Consider the following 14,875-nt stretch of genomic DNA (forward strand, 5'->3'; position numbering starts at 1 on the left):
GCAGCCAGTGTTGGAATCCTTTCCTCTTATGGATTCCGCCTCTCTGCACAAAACTAACCCACCCTTGTTAGGGGGAACTTGCATCCTTTGTTTAAATGAAGAACAAAAATGCTGCCAAAATGCACTAGACTACAGCATAGGGTGACCAGATGTCCTGATTTTGTAGGGACAGTGCTGATATTTGGGGCTTTTTCCTATATAGGCTCCTATTACTCCCACCCCCTGTCCCAATTTTTCACACTTGCTCTCCGGTCACCTTTCTACAGAAGTAGTAGGTATTATCAAACAACTTTATAGTGAATGGCTCCACATAATTCTACTTTATGCTCTATGCATCTCCAGATGTCTTAATTCAAACATCGGCACAGCTGTAATTAACAAAACAAAGGAGATGGGTTGGGGTTGGTTTGCTTGCTTTAGCCTACTTTTATCTCCTCTGTTCCCCTGCTGCTCTGACTAGAACCCGGAGGAAGAATCGGTGAAAAACCCGACAATTAGACGTTGTTTTGCTGAATGCGTTCAAGTGATCAGAGGGTAAAAATTCAGGTATATGAAATCATAAAAAATAAAACAGAAGAAGCTAATTTAAAAGGTCAGACGGAAGTGTTAGTAACAACCTCAGCAACTTGGGAGGAATATTTGATAAAATGTTTGCCAGAATGGCTAGACAGCCCTGGAAAATCTTCAGTTTATGAGAAAATGTCTGTGCTTTGGGAAATGACAGTATACTGGTGTGTGTGTGTGTATATATAGGTGTGTGTATCTGTATGCAGCATCTAAATCTACACACCCGGATGGATGGATTTATTCTCATCTCACTGTATGGGAAGTTACCTGCATAAATCCATTAATATTATATGAAACTCCCATTTAAGATCAAATTTCCAACCTGTCCTTAACTAGGCCTCCATTTTGGTGGGTGCAATTAACATCACTTGTACAACTCACAGCCTGATTGTACCTGGAAGTCAGGTATTTAGATGGTTAAATATCCGCAAATTACCACAGCTACTGACGTGGGCACCTTTTGCCCCTGGTGCTTTCTTTCCTCTGCATACAGCAGATCTCGAATAGGTAGCTGTTTCCATACAGCACCTTACCTGTCTAGTGGATTAGTCCCGCTGTCAGTGCAGATCTCCCCTGAACATCAAGGGACTACATGCACATGTGTCTGGAGTTGGGGGCAGAAGGGCAGGGTGAATGGATTCTTCTCCTTCCAGAGCTCCTGACAAGCCACCTGCTCTGGGCTGGATTCCAGCGTCAGTGACCACACACTGTTCTGGCTTCGCCTACCTGGTGCTGTCTCATAGTGCAACAGAGCCTTTAAGCTGCAAGCTCCTTGGTTTAGGGGCTCCAGTCTTTGCATGGCTGCACTGTCCCGGGCGTGGCTACATAATGCTCCCACTCATCGGAAGTCTTTCCACTGACTTTAATGGCTGGGGGATTGGGCCCCAAACAATTAGCGGTAAATAAACAATAAACTGCAAATTGAAAAGCGCCCATCACCTGCAGTGGGAATTTGGCAGGGGGAGGGGTTAGGCCTGTGTCGAGCTTTGTATGTTAACCATTTGCAGGCACTGTTCTTACACCACTAAAGGGCTATTTGGTTATCCTCAGCTCTCCCTTTATTTACGGTCACCGCAGGGCTCCTACAGACCAGAAATGAAATATGCTTTTCCCACTGAGACGGCCCAACTGGGTTCCCCTGGGGAATTTTGGCAGGACTGGGCCGACTGGGATTTGTGAGCGCTCTTTGGCAAGCCCATTAGCAATCTTTGAACACACACTGTAACGAACCACCAGACATGGCTCATAGCAAGTGCATCATTGGCCAGTGCTGCTTGATATTGTTGGCTTCCTGCAGGGAAATAGTTTGACACACACCAGACTTGCTTGTGCCATAATTCATTTAGTTCAGTGTCAGCTTGACAAGGGTATTGCAGAGTTCAGCTACTACCCGCTCCATACACGGCATCTTGGAATCCAATAGATTGGTTTCTTTCTTTCTTTTTTTTACATTTTGTATATTGAGTTTCGATTTGAAAACAAAGAGAAAGGAGGACAAACCATAACACTTGGTTTTCCTAACACCGTGAGTCTGGCAGCTCTGTTTCTCTTCTTGCAAAAGCTTAGTCAGAGAGGCTGGGTAAACATACGTCAGGCCCCAGTAATGAAAGCCATGTTAGTCTTAATGGGCCAAGTTTGCTCCAGGTGGGACTGTACTGACCTGGGTGGGATTACACCTGGGATGAATTTGACAGCATGTCTCCACCATGGCGCATGTTTTCCCGTATTTTTATTTGCACCAGAGAACAGACCTGAGATAAGATATTTAGACTCAGATCCATGTTCTGCCCAAGTCCCCAGGGTATCTGAAGTCAGGGATTGTGGGCTGAGTCTATTTCTAAGTTTAACACAGGTTGTTTATGGAGCCTACTGGGCTTATCAGGTGCCCAAAATGCAACAAAATAGGCACATGAAATACACAGCTGAGTGGGGTTTAACCAACTAATTGGCTGAGTGCAAATATACAACAAAGCATAACACACAACACTATGTCTGGTCATACTCCGATGATGCCCTTTTGAGGGGTCACAGATCTTCTTTCTCCACATAGTCTAGGGCACTGAAGGCCACTACATCCTTTCGGAAGTGGGTTCAATCTGGATCTGTGCATGGTGGGGAAAAAAATCATTGCTACCCTTTTTGGCCACAGCAAGAGCAAACAAAACTAACAATTACTGAATATTTCAGCTTGGGTAGCTCTGCCGTCTCGGCAAGGAATTGTATCGGAAGGGCCCAAGAGTGCTGAATATCATCTTGGACTGATTCAGCTCAAGAACCCTAATGCATTACAAGGGGGAACGGCAACCTTTATGGAGAGATGTCTGACTTTAGCTCCGACACACTAACCTCAGAGATGGGCCTACATGGAAACCTCCATCCCAAACTATGGGGAAGTTTGAGCCTTGAGCTGAACTTCGCTGCCACTATGTCTCTTTTATTGTTTGAGAGAGAGAGAGAGAGGGAGAGAGAGAGAGAGAGAGAGAGAGGAAGAGGTGGTGGCAGAAGAGTCAGACATGTCCAATATCCAAAAGCATGTCTGGCAGTGTTTCCTCACTGCTGACACACAGCAACATGTGCTAGCGATGGTGCTGGCAGTGGATGCTGTGCAAGGCTTTTCAACAAAGTAAAATGAGAAGTATATCTCAGATTTGGATTAGAAAAAAGACCCGCATTTCCCTTTGCTTCAGCGTGTAAGTGAGGATGACTGTTCAGGCATAAACCCGTCTTACGCATAGGTAGTAACCTGTGGCCAGATACATCAGAGACCCGAGAGTCGACAGCAGGAATCAAACCCTGGGACCTTCACCTTAAGCCCTTATCCTTGAGCTAATGGAATAGCTCTGTCAGCTGTCACTTAGCAGCAGTTGAATCCTGCCTGGGAGCAGCCTCTGGAAGGACAGAAGAATTACACCCAGCTTTGGGGCTTTCATGGTGTTGACCTTTCTGTGTTTTTATAATCGCGGAGGATGCATTCTAGTTTCCCCTGAATTGCACAGCAGCTGTGAAACACCATCACCCCAGTAGACGAAACAGATCATTTCCCTAGAACCCCGCAGTCCCCCTGCTTCCTTCACCTGGCAATACAGCGGATAAGATGCTGGTATTCCATTAGAGCATTAGTATTGCCCTTACACTAAACTCTTATTCCTGTAACCTTAGTGGGCGGTGATCACAAAACCTGCCGGTGGCTCATTTGACACCCGATCGCTTTTTCCAGCCTGCCTGACAAACATATCGATTGCATCCCGTTTTTGTCCCCTCTACCCACATGTAATGCACATTTAAAAACAAACTAATCATTGTCCTGGGGCTTTAAATATCTGTTTCTCTAAGCCCGCAGCAGTCTGGTAAATCGTACATTTGGTAGTCAATAGCCTCCATGAAGTCGTTAGGGATCCCTATGGAAACGGACTCCACCTCCATCTTATAAGCTGCGGTCACGCCCCCTTTGCTGGAGCCCCTTATTTTGTTGGAGAGGCTGTTCATCTTTTCTTTCAGTTGGGTGGAGGATGGTTTTTGGAAAGCTGTGACCATTTTCCACCCTTTGAAGCTTAGCGTTCGCCTCTTAGGGGTTCTTTCCTGAGGGGTGGAGTTCAATATGAAAGAGCTGTTGAGGGTGGCGATTCTGGGCCCCATGTCCATGTCGGAATCCCGCCCCGAGCTGCTCATGGAGGCGGCGCGCCAGTGGTTGTCGTACACCCTCCAGATGGGCCGGCGGTGCCGGCGGCACTGACACTTGAGCAGCCTGATGAAAGCTCTCTTGAATTCTTTGCTGGAGCAGGGGTAGATGATGGGGTTCACGCAGCTATTGAAGTACCCCAGCCAGAAGATGATCTTGAAGACCATGTCGGAGGGCTTCAGGGAAGGAAAGAAGGAACCTTGGAGGAAATGGGGACAAACAAGGTTAGAGGAAGGCCATTGGGAAACTTGAACTGCAGGTCAGAATATCAAGCTCTGCAAGGAAGGGCGAAACTGATTGTTGCCCTGCATAAAATCGGCATGCACCATGGACCAAGAGTTGAGGGTCTGACTGGCTGTTTCAATACCCCAGGTTGAGTAGTTGGCAAGCCTGGCCTCTAGGTGCTCATAACAGTGCAGTCAGACTGTGCAGCATCCACCGCACAGTGGGGCAACATCAGGGATGAAACAGCTTCACCAGAGCAGCGCTGCTGAAAGAGCTCAGCGTCGGGGAAATATCTCTCTTCCCATCCCCCCACATGCCTGCCCAGTGCCCATCCTGGCTGCTTGGGCTGGGCTCTGGGGACAGTACTTGGTCCTAAACCATTTTCCACGATTCACAGAGAGACGGGCTTAGAAGACAAAATCCAGAACACAAGGCAACGTTTCCTTTCTTACCTGTAAAGGTACAAAACCTGCTTCTCATCTGGTGCAAATCAGCACAGTGCAAGTGAAGTCAATGCAGCCATGCCCATTTGTCCCAGTGGAGGATCTGGCCCCTGTGATACCATCTTTGAGTAAACTAGGTGTTTCAGGAAAATATCTGGTTGACAGGCCTAGAATCCAAGTCTTCTAAATGGAGTAGATGTGGCAGCACATCAGACCATCTACTTCCTTGATGCCCTCACAGGAAAGAGCCTCCCAAACCCAGCACAGCTGGAGACTCCCAGACAGCGGGGCGACTGGGTTATGATGAAGATTTCTATAAGAGACATGTTTACTTGGAAGCAAGCTGAGACCTTCAACCCAGTCCAAGCGGGCCACTGGACAACGGCTTTTGCCCAATGCCGGCATGGGCTGGCGCAACTCTCCTAGGGCCGATCTACCAATCACCTGAGCCATCCAGTTCTTAGAGGATATCACTCATTTGGCCCTGGCTCCTGATGTGCAGGTTAACCACGTTAACTGCCGAGCTCTTGTGCTCAGTGAGAACAGGGAGCCAGGGCTCAGAATGAGCACGGTGCTGCTGCAGCAGTGAAGGTGGTATATGAACCCAGACTGATAGACAGCGCAGCTGTTTGTGACACTGATGGTTCTCCCAATGCTAGCGCCAGACAAAGAACTAGTCCCCAAGGGACAGCTGATGTCAGTCACTGACAAACACGGCAGCAGGCTTGCAAACTATAGAAGAGAGCAATTGAACAAGCGAGATTGAGATGCTTGGGGAAACCACAGAGTGCAGTCAGTTATCAACATGAAGGCAGTTCCCATTTCAAGGCAGATGAAACACTAACAAATTCTGAGGGAAGACTTTAATCTGTACCCACGGTGCATGCACAGGATCTCGCTGACTTTTATGGAGTGCTCTGTCCCGAGCTGCCACTCCTCTCCTGTTTGGAGAGTGGAGGCACGTGGCCAGTTTATACAATCCTCAAGGTCCTTGCAGCTTGGATTCTAGCTAGAGAAAATGGAAAAAACATGTTGTGAACTATAACTGTGTATATATGGCACGGAAGTGGGGGAGGTGTGGTGGGGAGCGGGGGACTCTTGGGTTATTATAGCTGTAGATCTGCTATTGACTCATCAAGCTATTTGGGCACCAGATGAACCAGCTGGATAGTGATGTAAACTTACTTCACAGGGGTTTGCTGAGGCTTAGTTCAACAGTGTTTCTAAAGTGCTTTGGGATCCTGAGCTGAATAGAGCTTTACTACTGCTAGGGTGATCAGACAGCAAGTGTGAAAAATCGGGACGGGGGTAGGGGGTAACAGGCACCTATATAAGACAAAGCCTCAAATATCAGGACTGTCCCTATAAAATCGGAACATCTGGTCACCCTAACTAGTTCAAACTATTTATTACTACTTAAGAAACCTAAAGGAAGATGTAACTAAGTGTCTGGTTTAGCTGTACATAGCCAAAGCATTCACATATGCTAAGACTCTTTTGAACTCCCAGGAGAGATTTACAGTAGATGGTGAATTGGGACAATAATTTTGTCCTTCTGTTGGGAGCAGCAGAACCCCAACAATAACTCCAGGAGCTATGGCATGTGGCCAGGGATACATAACAAAAATAGATGTGTCTTCAAAATGCATATCATTTCTATAAAACAAAGAATGGACTGAAAAGGAAGAGGAAGCCCTACCAGCTAGGAGGTTTATCAGGGACTGATATTCAAGATCTCCTTGCAAAGTTATTCTAAAACTTATTTGATTTAACAGAGAATGAAATCTTTTCTATAGAACTTTGAAACCACCCTGTTGAGCTGAATAGGGAAAAACCCAAAGAGTCCAGTTTAAAAAGGCCACAGAGAAGCGTTTTCTGTGATAGGCAGGTGCCAAATGGTACCATTAACAAGGCTATGTTGCATCCTGCACAACCAAAAGTTACCTTCTCTCTCCACTCCCCATCACAGGCTGCTGGCTCCCCATTCTGTTGTGGCATCTCAGCATGCATCACACTGTGACATCACTGCTTTTTCATGGAGTTGGCTGTATGGTTAAGTAATTCCCAACCCCCAAATTTAAAAAATCATGAATCAGGGCCACAAAATCATGAGATTTAAATAAATAAATAATTTTGGCATTCTTTTCATTTTCAATCTGGCACTGGAGCCCGTAGGGTTTCCTTTTTCAAACTTGTCTCCCCATCCTGGAGGGCTAGAAATGTACTTTTTATTTTAAATGAAAACTGAGATTCTCACATAATCACATGACTCCAGAAGCTGGGAATTAACAAAAAAAAGTGAAGAGCGTGAGATCTGGGAACACAGTTTTACTGCTAATTCATACCTTGGATGTGTGTGTCCCCTTCTGGGATAGGAAAAGGAATTGGGGCACAAAGTTATTCTCTAATTATGTCTTCTTTACTTTGCCCATTTTAACAAATGGCTGCTTTTATAGATATCATAGGCCAGCTCTTGGCAGGGATGTACACTGGCTTCGACCCAGGTATAACCTGTATGATGGCCCTTGAATTGAGAGTCCTCCAAGAGAAGAATGCAGTGGCACAGAATAGCCACAACTTCCCTGCCACTGCAGGGACCAGATCGGGGGTTCAGCCCATGCGCTGGCTCAGGAGTGGACAGGACAAGAAGATATGCCGATTCAGCACACGGCAGCAGCAGCCTCGCACAGTGCAAACTCTGAGACAGGGTGAGTGGTGGTATTACAGACCAGGGGTGCAGTCTAAGGGCCAGCATAATTCAGAGAGATGTAATTCCCTGCAACAGCAGCTGTGATTCTAGGCCTCCATCTTCATAGCACCACTATTGTCTTTTGAACTGGATATTAATTAAACTTACTGGCGTGTTTTTTGGACCTGGAAGCAGTTGATAAGGCACTGGTCCTGCCTTCTATTCTCAGCTCTGGCACTGTCCTTCTGCAACTCAGTTCACCTTTCTGTGTCTCTGTTTCCCCGTCTGTAAAAGGGGCAAAATGGTACGGATCTTTCTTTGCAAAGTGTTGGGAGAGCTGCAGATATAAAATTGCAACTTAAGTGCTGGCTGTTATTCACTCTTGAGCTTTTTAAAATAAAATTTCAAACAAAATATAGCCTCTCAAATCTTCCTAATTATTTTTTTGGTTGCTGTTTGCTTTATTAACTTTAGAAGAAACAAACAAGCAAAAATAAAAAAAAATACAATGCAATTAGCAAGAAACTTAAGGACGGGGTTGTCACAAGTGCTAAAGGGATTTAGGAACATAAGTGTCAGTGTCTTTCAATCCCAATTCAGGTAGGCACTTGTGACAACCCCTCTCTAAATTAAAGTTATTGAATCAACCAGGAATTTAATATTAATGAATTTAACGTATCATAAGAATTAATTTATCATGATTAAAGTAAACATTATTCCAGCATCACTGCAAAGGAATGCAAACAGATAACTGTTTTATGCTTTGGTTTCTATATGGTTTCTAATGTTTTTAGGGCTATATGGTTTCTAATGTTTTTCTTGACACAAAAGGCCAGCAAAAGGACACGTTATAGCCAGCAGGTGTCACTGTTGCACCCGCAGAGTCTGCTTCTATTACACAGAAAAGCCTGAAATAACTTTCTGACTCAGCCTTAATTTCTTTTAATTTTAGCTCTGGATGACAAATCACGACACTGTGTGACTGAGCGTTAATTTGCATGTTAGTAAATATCATTAGCTCTGGGTATCATTATTATTTTATCTGCACACATAGCCCTGGTGTCAAAACAGTTGAAAGGGTGTTGAGAATCTGGCATGAAGCCACAGAGATCCAGAAATTCAGCGCTACGGAGAAAACCTTCCATGGCCCAGTGAGGAGCTTCCAAAATAGTTTGATAGATGAAAATATGCTCTGTAAAACCCAGGGCCCTAATTCAGCAAAGAACTTAAGCACATGCCTATCTTTAAGCATGTGCTTAAATCCATCCCTATTCTGCACAGAACATAAGTGCATGCTGAAATGATAAGCATGTGATTACATCCTATTGAAGCCCAGGGGAATTAGGCACATGTTTAAGTGCTCTTACAGGGAAGGCTGGACTTAAGCATGTTCTTAAATTATGTGCATAAGACCCCATTCAGGAACGCACTCAAGCCATGTGTTTAAATTTAAGCATGTTTTTAAGTTTCGTTGCCCTCGGTGGGACTTAAGCATGTGGTTAAAGTTAATCGTGTGCTTAAGTGATAGTCTGAATAGTAAGGCTTTCAACTGAGACCAAAACCCTGTGCTGAATTGGGGCCAAGTGGCGATTTACAGCAGTGAACTCTGAATGTTTAGGCTTTTGTTGCTCTTCGAAACAAGCAACACTATTGTCAATAGAGATGTGCAGCACCAAAACCACTTGAGCTATGATTAAGTGGCCGGGTTTTACCCTGGTACAATTATTAGTGATACTGTGGCACATAGGAGCCCTAGTCACGCCCAGCACTTCACTGTGCTAGGGGCTGTACAAACACCAAAAGAGCTTACAATCTAAATATAAGACAAGAAGCATCAGTTGGATGCTGACTGATGGGAGAGTACAAGGAAACAGAGGCAATGCTGGTGAGCACGACAGGCGGTGGTCTTGGCATGCCAGTGGCCTAATTGTTGTCAAGTGTTTTTGTAGGTATCCTGGCAAAAGAGCGTTTTAAGGAGGAATGGAAAAAAAGCACAATGAAGTGACTTTGTGGGTGTTTCTGGGGAGTGACCTCCAAGGATGAGGGGCAGCCTCGGAGAAAGCAAGAAGGCTCTTGTTTGAAAATGTAACAAGTGGGTCCTGTAGGCTGGCATCACGGGCCAATCAGAGCAGGAAATCGACAATGTGAGCTGATTGTGAAGGGCCTTGAAAGTGAAGGAAACCAGCTTATGTTGGATATGACCAGAAGGGGGCGCCAGCGGAGGCATGAAGAGAGAGAGGTGCCCTGGTGGAAGCAACAGGCTGGGAAAGTCATCTTTGCAGCTGTTTTCTGAATGGATGAGAGAGGAGCAAGACTGCATTTGTCAAGGACAGAGAGAAGGATGTTGCAGCGATCTAGACATCAGATGATAAGAACATAAGAACGGCTGTACCGGATCAGACCAAAGGTCCATCTAGCCCAGTATCTGTCTACCGACAGTGGCCAATGCCAGGTGGCCCAGAGGGAGTGAACCTAAAAGGCAATAATCAAGTGATCTCTCTCCTGCCATCCATCTCCATCCTCTGATGAACAGAGGCTAGGGACACCATTCTTTACCCTTCCTGGATAATAGCCATTTATGGACTTAGCCACCATGAATTTATCCAGTTCCCTTTTAAACATTGTTATAGTCCCAGCCTTCACAACCTCCTCAGGCAAGGAGTTCCACAAGTTGACTGTGCGCTGTGTGAAGAAGAACTTCCTTTTATTTGTTTTAAACCTGCTGCCTATTAATTTCATTTGGTGACCCCTAGTTCTCAACATCACTCATGATTTTATATACCTCTATCATATCCCCCCTTAGTCTCCTCTTTTCCAAGATGAAGAGGCCTAGCCTCTTTAATCTTTCCTCATATGGGACCCTCTCCAAACCCCTAACCATTTTTAGTTGCCCTTTTTGGAACCTTTTCTAGTGCTAGAATATCTTTTCTGAGGTGAGGAGACGACATCTGTACACAGTATTCAAGATGTGGGTGTACCATGGATTTATATCAGGGCAATAATATATTCTCAGTCTTATTCTCTATCCCCTTTTTAATGATTCCTAACATCTTGTTTGCTTTTTTGACCGCCTCTGCACACTGTGTGGACATCTTCAGAGAACTATCCACGATGATGCGAAGATCTTTTTCCTGACTTGTTGTAGCTAAATTAGCCCCCATCATATTGTATGTATAGTTGGAGTTATTTTTTCCAATGTGCATAAATTTACATTTATCCACATTAAATTTCTTTTGCCATTTTGTTGCCCAATCACTTAGTTTTATGAGATCTTTTTGAAGTTCTTCACAATCTGCTTTGGTCTTAACTATCTTGAGTAGTTTAGTATCATCTGCAAACTTTGCCACCTCACTGTTTACCCCTTTCTCCAGATCATTTATGAATAAATTGAATAGGATTGGTCCTAGGACTGACTCTTGGGGAACACCACTAGTTACCCCTCTCCATTCTGAGAATTTACCATTAATTCCTACCCTTTGTTCCCTGTCTTTTAGCCAGTTCTCATTCTCAGTCCATGAAAGGACCTTCCCTTTTATCCCACGACAGCTTAATTTACATAAGAGCCTTTGGTGAGGGACCTTGTCAAAGGCTTTCTGGAAATCTAAGTACACTATGTCCACTGGATCCCCCTTGTCCACATGTTTGTTGACTCCTTCAAAGAACTCTAACAGATGATGGGAGCCTGGAAGAAAGTTTTAGCTGTGCAGATGGATAGGAAAGGGCGTATCATAGACATAGGCCGCAGAGCCGGGGACACCACCTGGACCATGGTCCAACTGTTACCTTTGGGCCAGGCCAAAACTGAGTGGCACTGGGACACCAAGTGCCTAGTTGCAACACCACTCACTCAAATTTGGCCAAGCAGGCACTCACTCTGATCTGTCCCAGCCACCTCCTGCTCCCTCACGAACCTCCTGACCCATGAGCCCCTGCACCCACCCCTACTAAGTCTGAGGGCATTGCAATGTGGCATGCCGGGTTGCAATGATACTCACTCAGATTTGGAAGGGGTGTGGGTAGGGACTCATGGGCCTGGGAACAGGCTGGTAGTGGTGTTGGGGTACCTGAGAGGGGAAGAGGAGAACTCTGGTTTTCCTCCCACCAGAGATGAAAATAAGCCGGTACACCCCGGTGTAGCGTACTGGCAAGAGCTGGTGCACTGTACTGGGGTGGTCTGGCTTCCCCTGGTGGCAATTTAAAGGGTTTAAATTGCCACTAGAGCCCTGCTGCTGGAGCCCTGGGGTAGCAGCAGCAGCCAGGGGCTCCAGCAGCAGTTTAAAGGGCCTGGGGCAGTAGCAGCTGTTGAGCCCTGAGCCCTTTAAACTGCTGTCGGAGCCCCCGGCTCTGCTGCTACCCTGGCAGGGGAGGGGAGGGCACTGACTGGTACAGGGCGGGCCAGGGCTGGCTCTGACCCCCCCATCCCTGTCCCTTCTGCTCGAGGTCCCACCACTTCTGGGGGCCAGAGCCGGCCCCAACCCAGCCCCGTACCAGTAAGTCCCTATTTCTACTTTCACCCCTGCTTCCCACATACTTTAATTGGGGCTCAGCAGCCCTATTAGACACATAACACAGATAGACTCTGCAAGATGCTGGGATGTGAGGTCCTAGAGAGTGGCCTGAGGTGAAGATCATGCCCAGGTTAGAGTCCTGAGTAAGAGGGAGGATTGTGGTGTTCTCCACAGTGACTGAGAACAGAGGTAGTAGTAAGGGCTTAGGGAGAAGATTAAGAGCTCTGTTTTAGTCATGTTGAGCTTGCGCTGGTGGCTAGGAGATGTCAGAAAGACAGGCCGAGATTGTAGTTTGGACAGGAGGAGACAGGTCTGGAGTAGTGAGGTAGATCTATCAATCATGGTAGCTGTATGTGTGTGTGCAGATGAGATTACCCAGAAATCAGGTGTTGAGGGAGAAGAGAAGGGGCCCAAGGACAGAGCCCCAGGGAACCCTCACAGGAAGCTGGAGAGGGAATAAAGAGGATCCTTTGAAGGGCTGGTAGATGGCGCGATTCGAGGTAGGAGGAGAGCACGGAGCCACTGAAGCCCAGGGAAGACAAGGTCTTAAGAAGAAGAACATGTTCCATGGTGGTAAAGGGGGCTGGCAGGTGAAGGAGGAGGAGGATGGAGTATTGGTTCTGAGCTTAGGCTAGGAAGAGGTCATTGTTAAGAACAGTTTCCGTGGAGTGCAAGGAGTGGAAGCCGGACTGGAGAGGGTCTAGGGTGGGATTGGAGGCAGGGGCGGCCCCACACACCAGCACTTATTGGTGTAATGTGGCTACTGTAGCTTATCCCTTGTTCCTGCAGTGTCGAAAAAGCCGTGCATTTTAAAAGCAGTGGGAGAGTTCACTGAAGTTTAACACTGGTTGTTTTTCTCCCAGCTGAATTTTGTGTACATACCAAACCTAGGGGCTCATTAGCATCGCTATTAGTATGCAAATATACATGCCCCAAAGAGACACATATTGAGTGCATCCATAATTCATCCCACCACTTGCAGTGTGATTATGCAGCTCATATTTTATGTCCTTGGCTAGTAACTTTATATACATGTAAGCATTCATCAGTCTGGCAGAAAAATAATTAGTAAGAAAGAACTAGTTCTCTGTATCTCTCACCCACATAGCCACATGGAGAGGGAGGGCTTTCAGGATTGGGTCTACGTTATATAATAGTTACACTGCAGATGCTATTCAAGCATGGAGTGAGAACACTGAATATTGAACACACTAAGAACCCAGGATAAAATTTCCAAAAGCACTTAAGTGACTTAGGAGCCATAGTCTCCTTTTCAAAACTGATTTAAGCACTTAAAAGCCAAAATCCCAGCAATTTTCAGTGAGATTTAGGCACCTAAGCAGTTAAAGGACAACTAATTGTCACTGAAATCACTCTGAAACCTGAAATCAATAGTTACCTTTAAAAATTTGACCCTTAACTGCCTGCGGCATTTAGGCATTTTTGAAGTTTTTGCTCCAAATCTTGCAACCCTTGTACAGTCTTCATTTGGAGTTTTGCATGAGTAAGAACAGCAGGATGAGTAAGAACATTATAATTATGTATCATTATCCTATGTTCCAGTAGTACCTGCCATAAATAAAACCGCAGAACAGTTTCCATTAAACCCTCTTGTTTAACTGTCCAAGCCATTCACCTTTGGGCTACGGTTGGATTCGGCCTGCAGGTGAATTTGGAGCAATAGCTGTGGAAGTGTTTTGGGGTCAGGAGAGGGCAAAAAAACCCACATTTTTGTATGTGTGGCCCGTCCTGAGTATGTGCTTTGGGGAGTATGTGGGTGCAGAATCTGAAAGTGCAATGGCTTTAAAACCTACATTGGCAGCAACCTTTCCCTCAAAAGTGACAGCTGATCCCAGCCCCTCCTCCTCTCCCAGGTTGAGGCCTCGGGCATGGTGCTGCGTGGTACATAGGACGGCAATGGGACAAATGTGCTCTAGAGAAATGAAGTTGCATGGGTGGGAGATGCTGCAGTCTCATGGGTTAAAGGTAGAAATATGAATCAGGGGCTCCAGTCCTGGCTGTCACTTTGGCTGACTTTGTGACCTTGGGTAAGTCAATTTCCCCCTCAGTTCTCCATCAAGATGCTGATGTTTTCCTACATCATAGAGGCCCGGCTGAATTATGTTCACAGAGCATCCAGGAGGCCAGTTAGTTTTCCTTCTCACCTGCAGCTTTCCTTCTGGCTCATGGGTGAACACCCTCACCTTCTGTTTATCATGGGGTTTTGAGGACACCTCATGCGGACATTCCCAACAAGGGTACCCCTTGGCTGTCTCACAGGATGTCTTGTGGGAAGCTCAGTTAGTTATAAACCACAGTTTCCCATCCCTGTATGGGCAGAGCGTCACCCACTGACTCACCATGTAGACATGCATGGAGATCTCCCATCCACTCACTGACCAGCCCTGGATCCTTTCTATGCTGCCTCCATCCCATAGCTTTTGCTCTTCCCCCAGGCAGTGAATCAGTTTAAGTTGCTACCATTGGATTGTTTTGCGAGTTCCCAGTCACGGTTTTCAGTGAAAATGACAAATGCACAAATGAAAATGGACTGACTCCAATTGAATTCTGGCCTCAGCTCCCTGGATGTAGCCAGAATCTCTGAGCAGCTTTCTTCCTGACGCAGTTGGTGCGGGGGGGCTGGTCCTTTCATAAGGACACTGGTTACAGCACGCCCTGAAGAACTGCGGAAGAGAAATGCCACAGTGTCTCCAGGCACAGGCACGTGACGACTACTGTTCAGAAATGGGTGTTAGCCCCAAAC

The 14,875-nt window shown here is 46.1% G+C and overlaps 1 protein-coding gene across 1 annotated transcript in view; it reads right to left on the reverse strand.

The window, feature by feature from the left end:
* Window positions 1-236: 236 nt before the first annotated feature.
* ADRA1D (adrenoceptor alpha 1D) overlaps window positions 237-14,875 on the reverse strand; it is a 72,372-nt gene continuing 57,733 nt past the window's right edge. Inside the window, exon 2 of the mRNA XM_030563979.1 lies at window positions 237-4,445. Within this exon, the coding sequence (XP_030419839.1) occupies window positions 3,880-4,445 (566 nt within the window). The 3' untranslated portion in view covers window positions 237-3,879. The remainder of the gene's footprint in view (window positions 4,446-14,875) is intronic.

This window comes from Gopherus evgoodei, chromosome 5, assembly GCF_007399415.2.
Source record: "Gopherus evgoodei ecotype Sinaloan lineage chromosome 5, rGopEvg1_v1.p, whole genome shotgun sequence".
NCBI classification, from domain to species: Eukaryota; Metazoa; Chordata; order Testudines; family Testudinidae; genus Gopherus; species Gopherus evgoodei.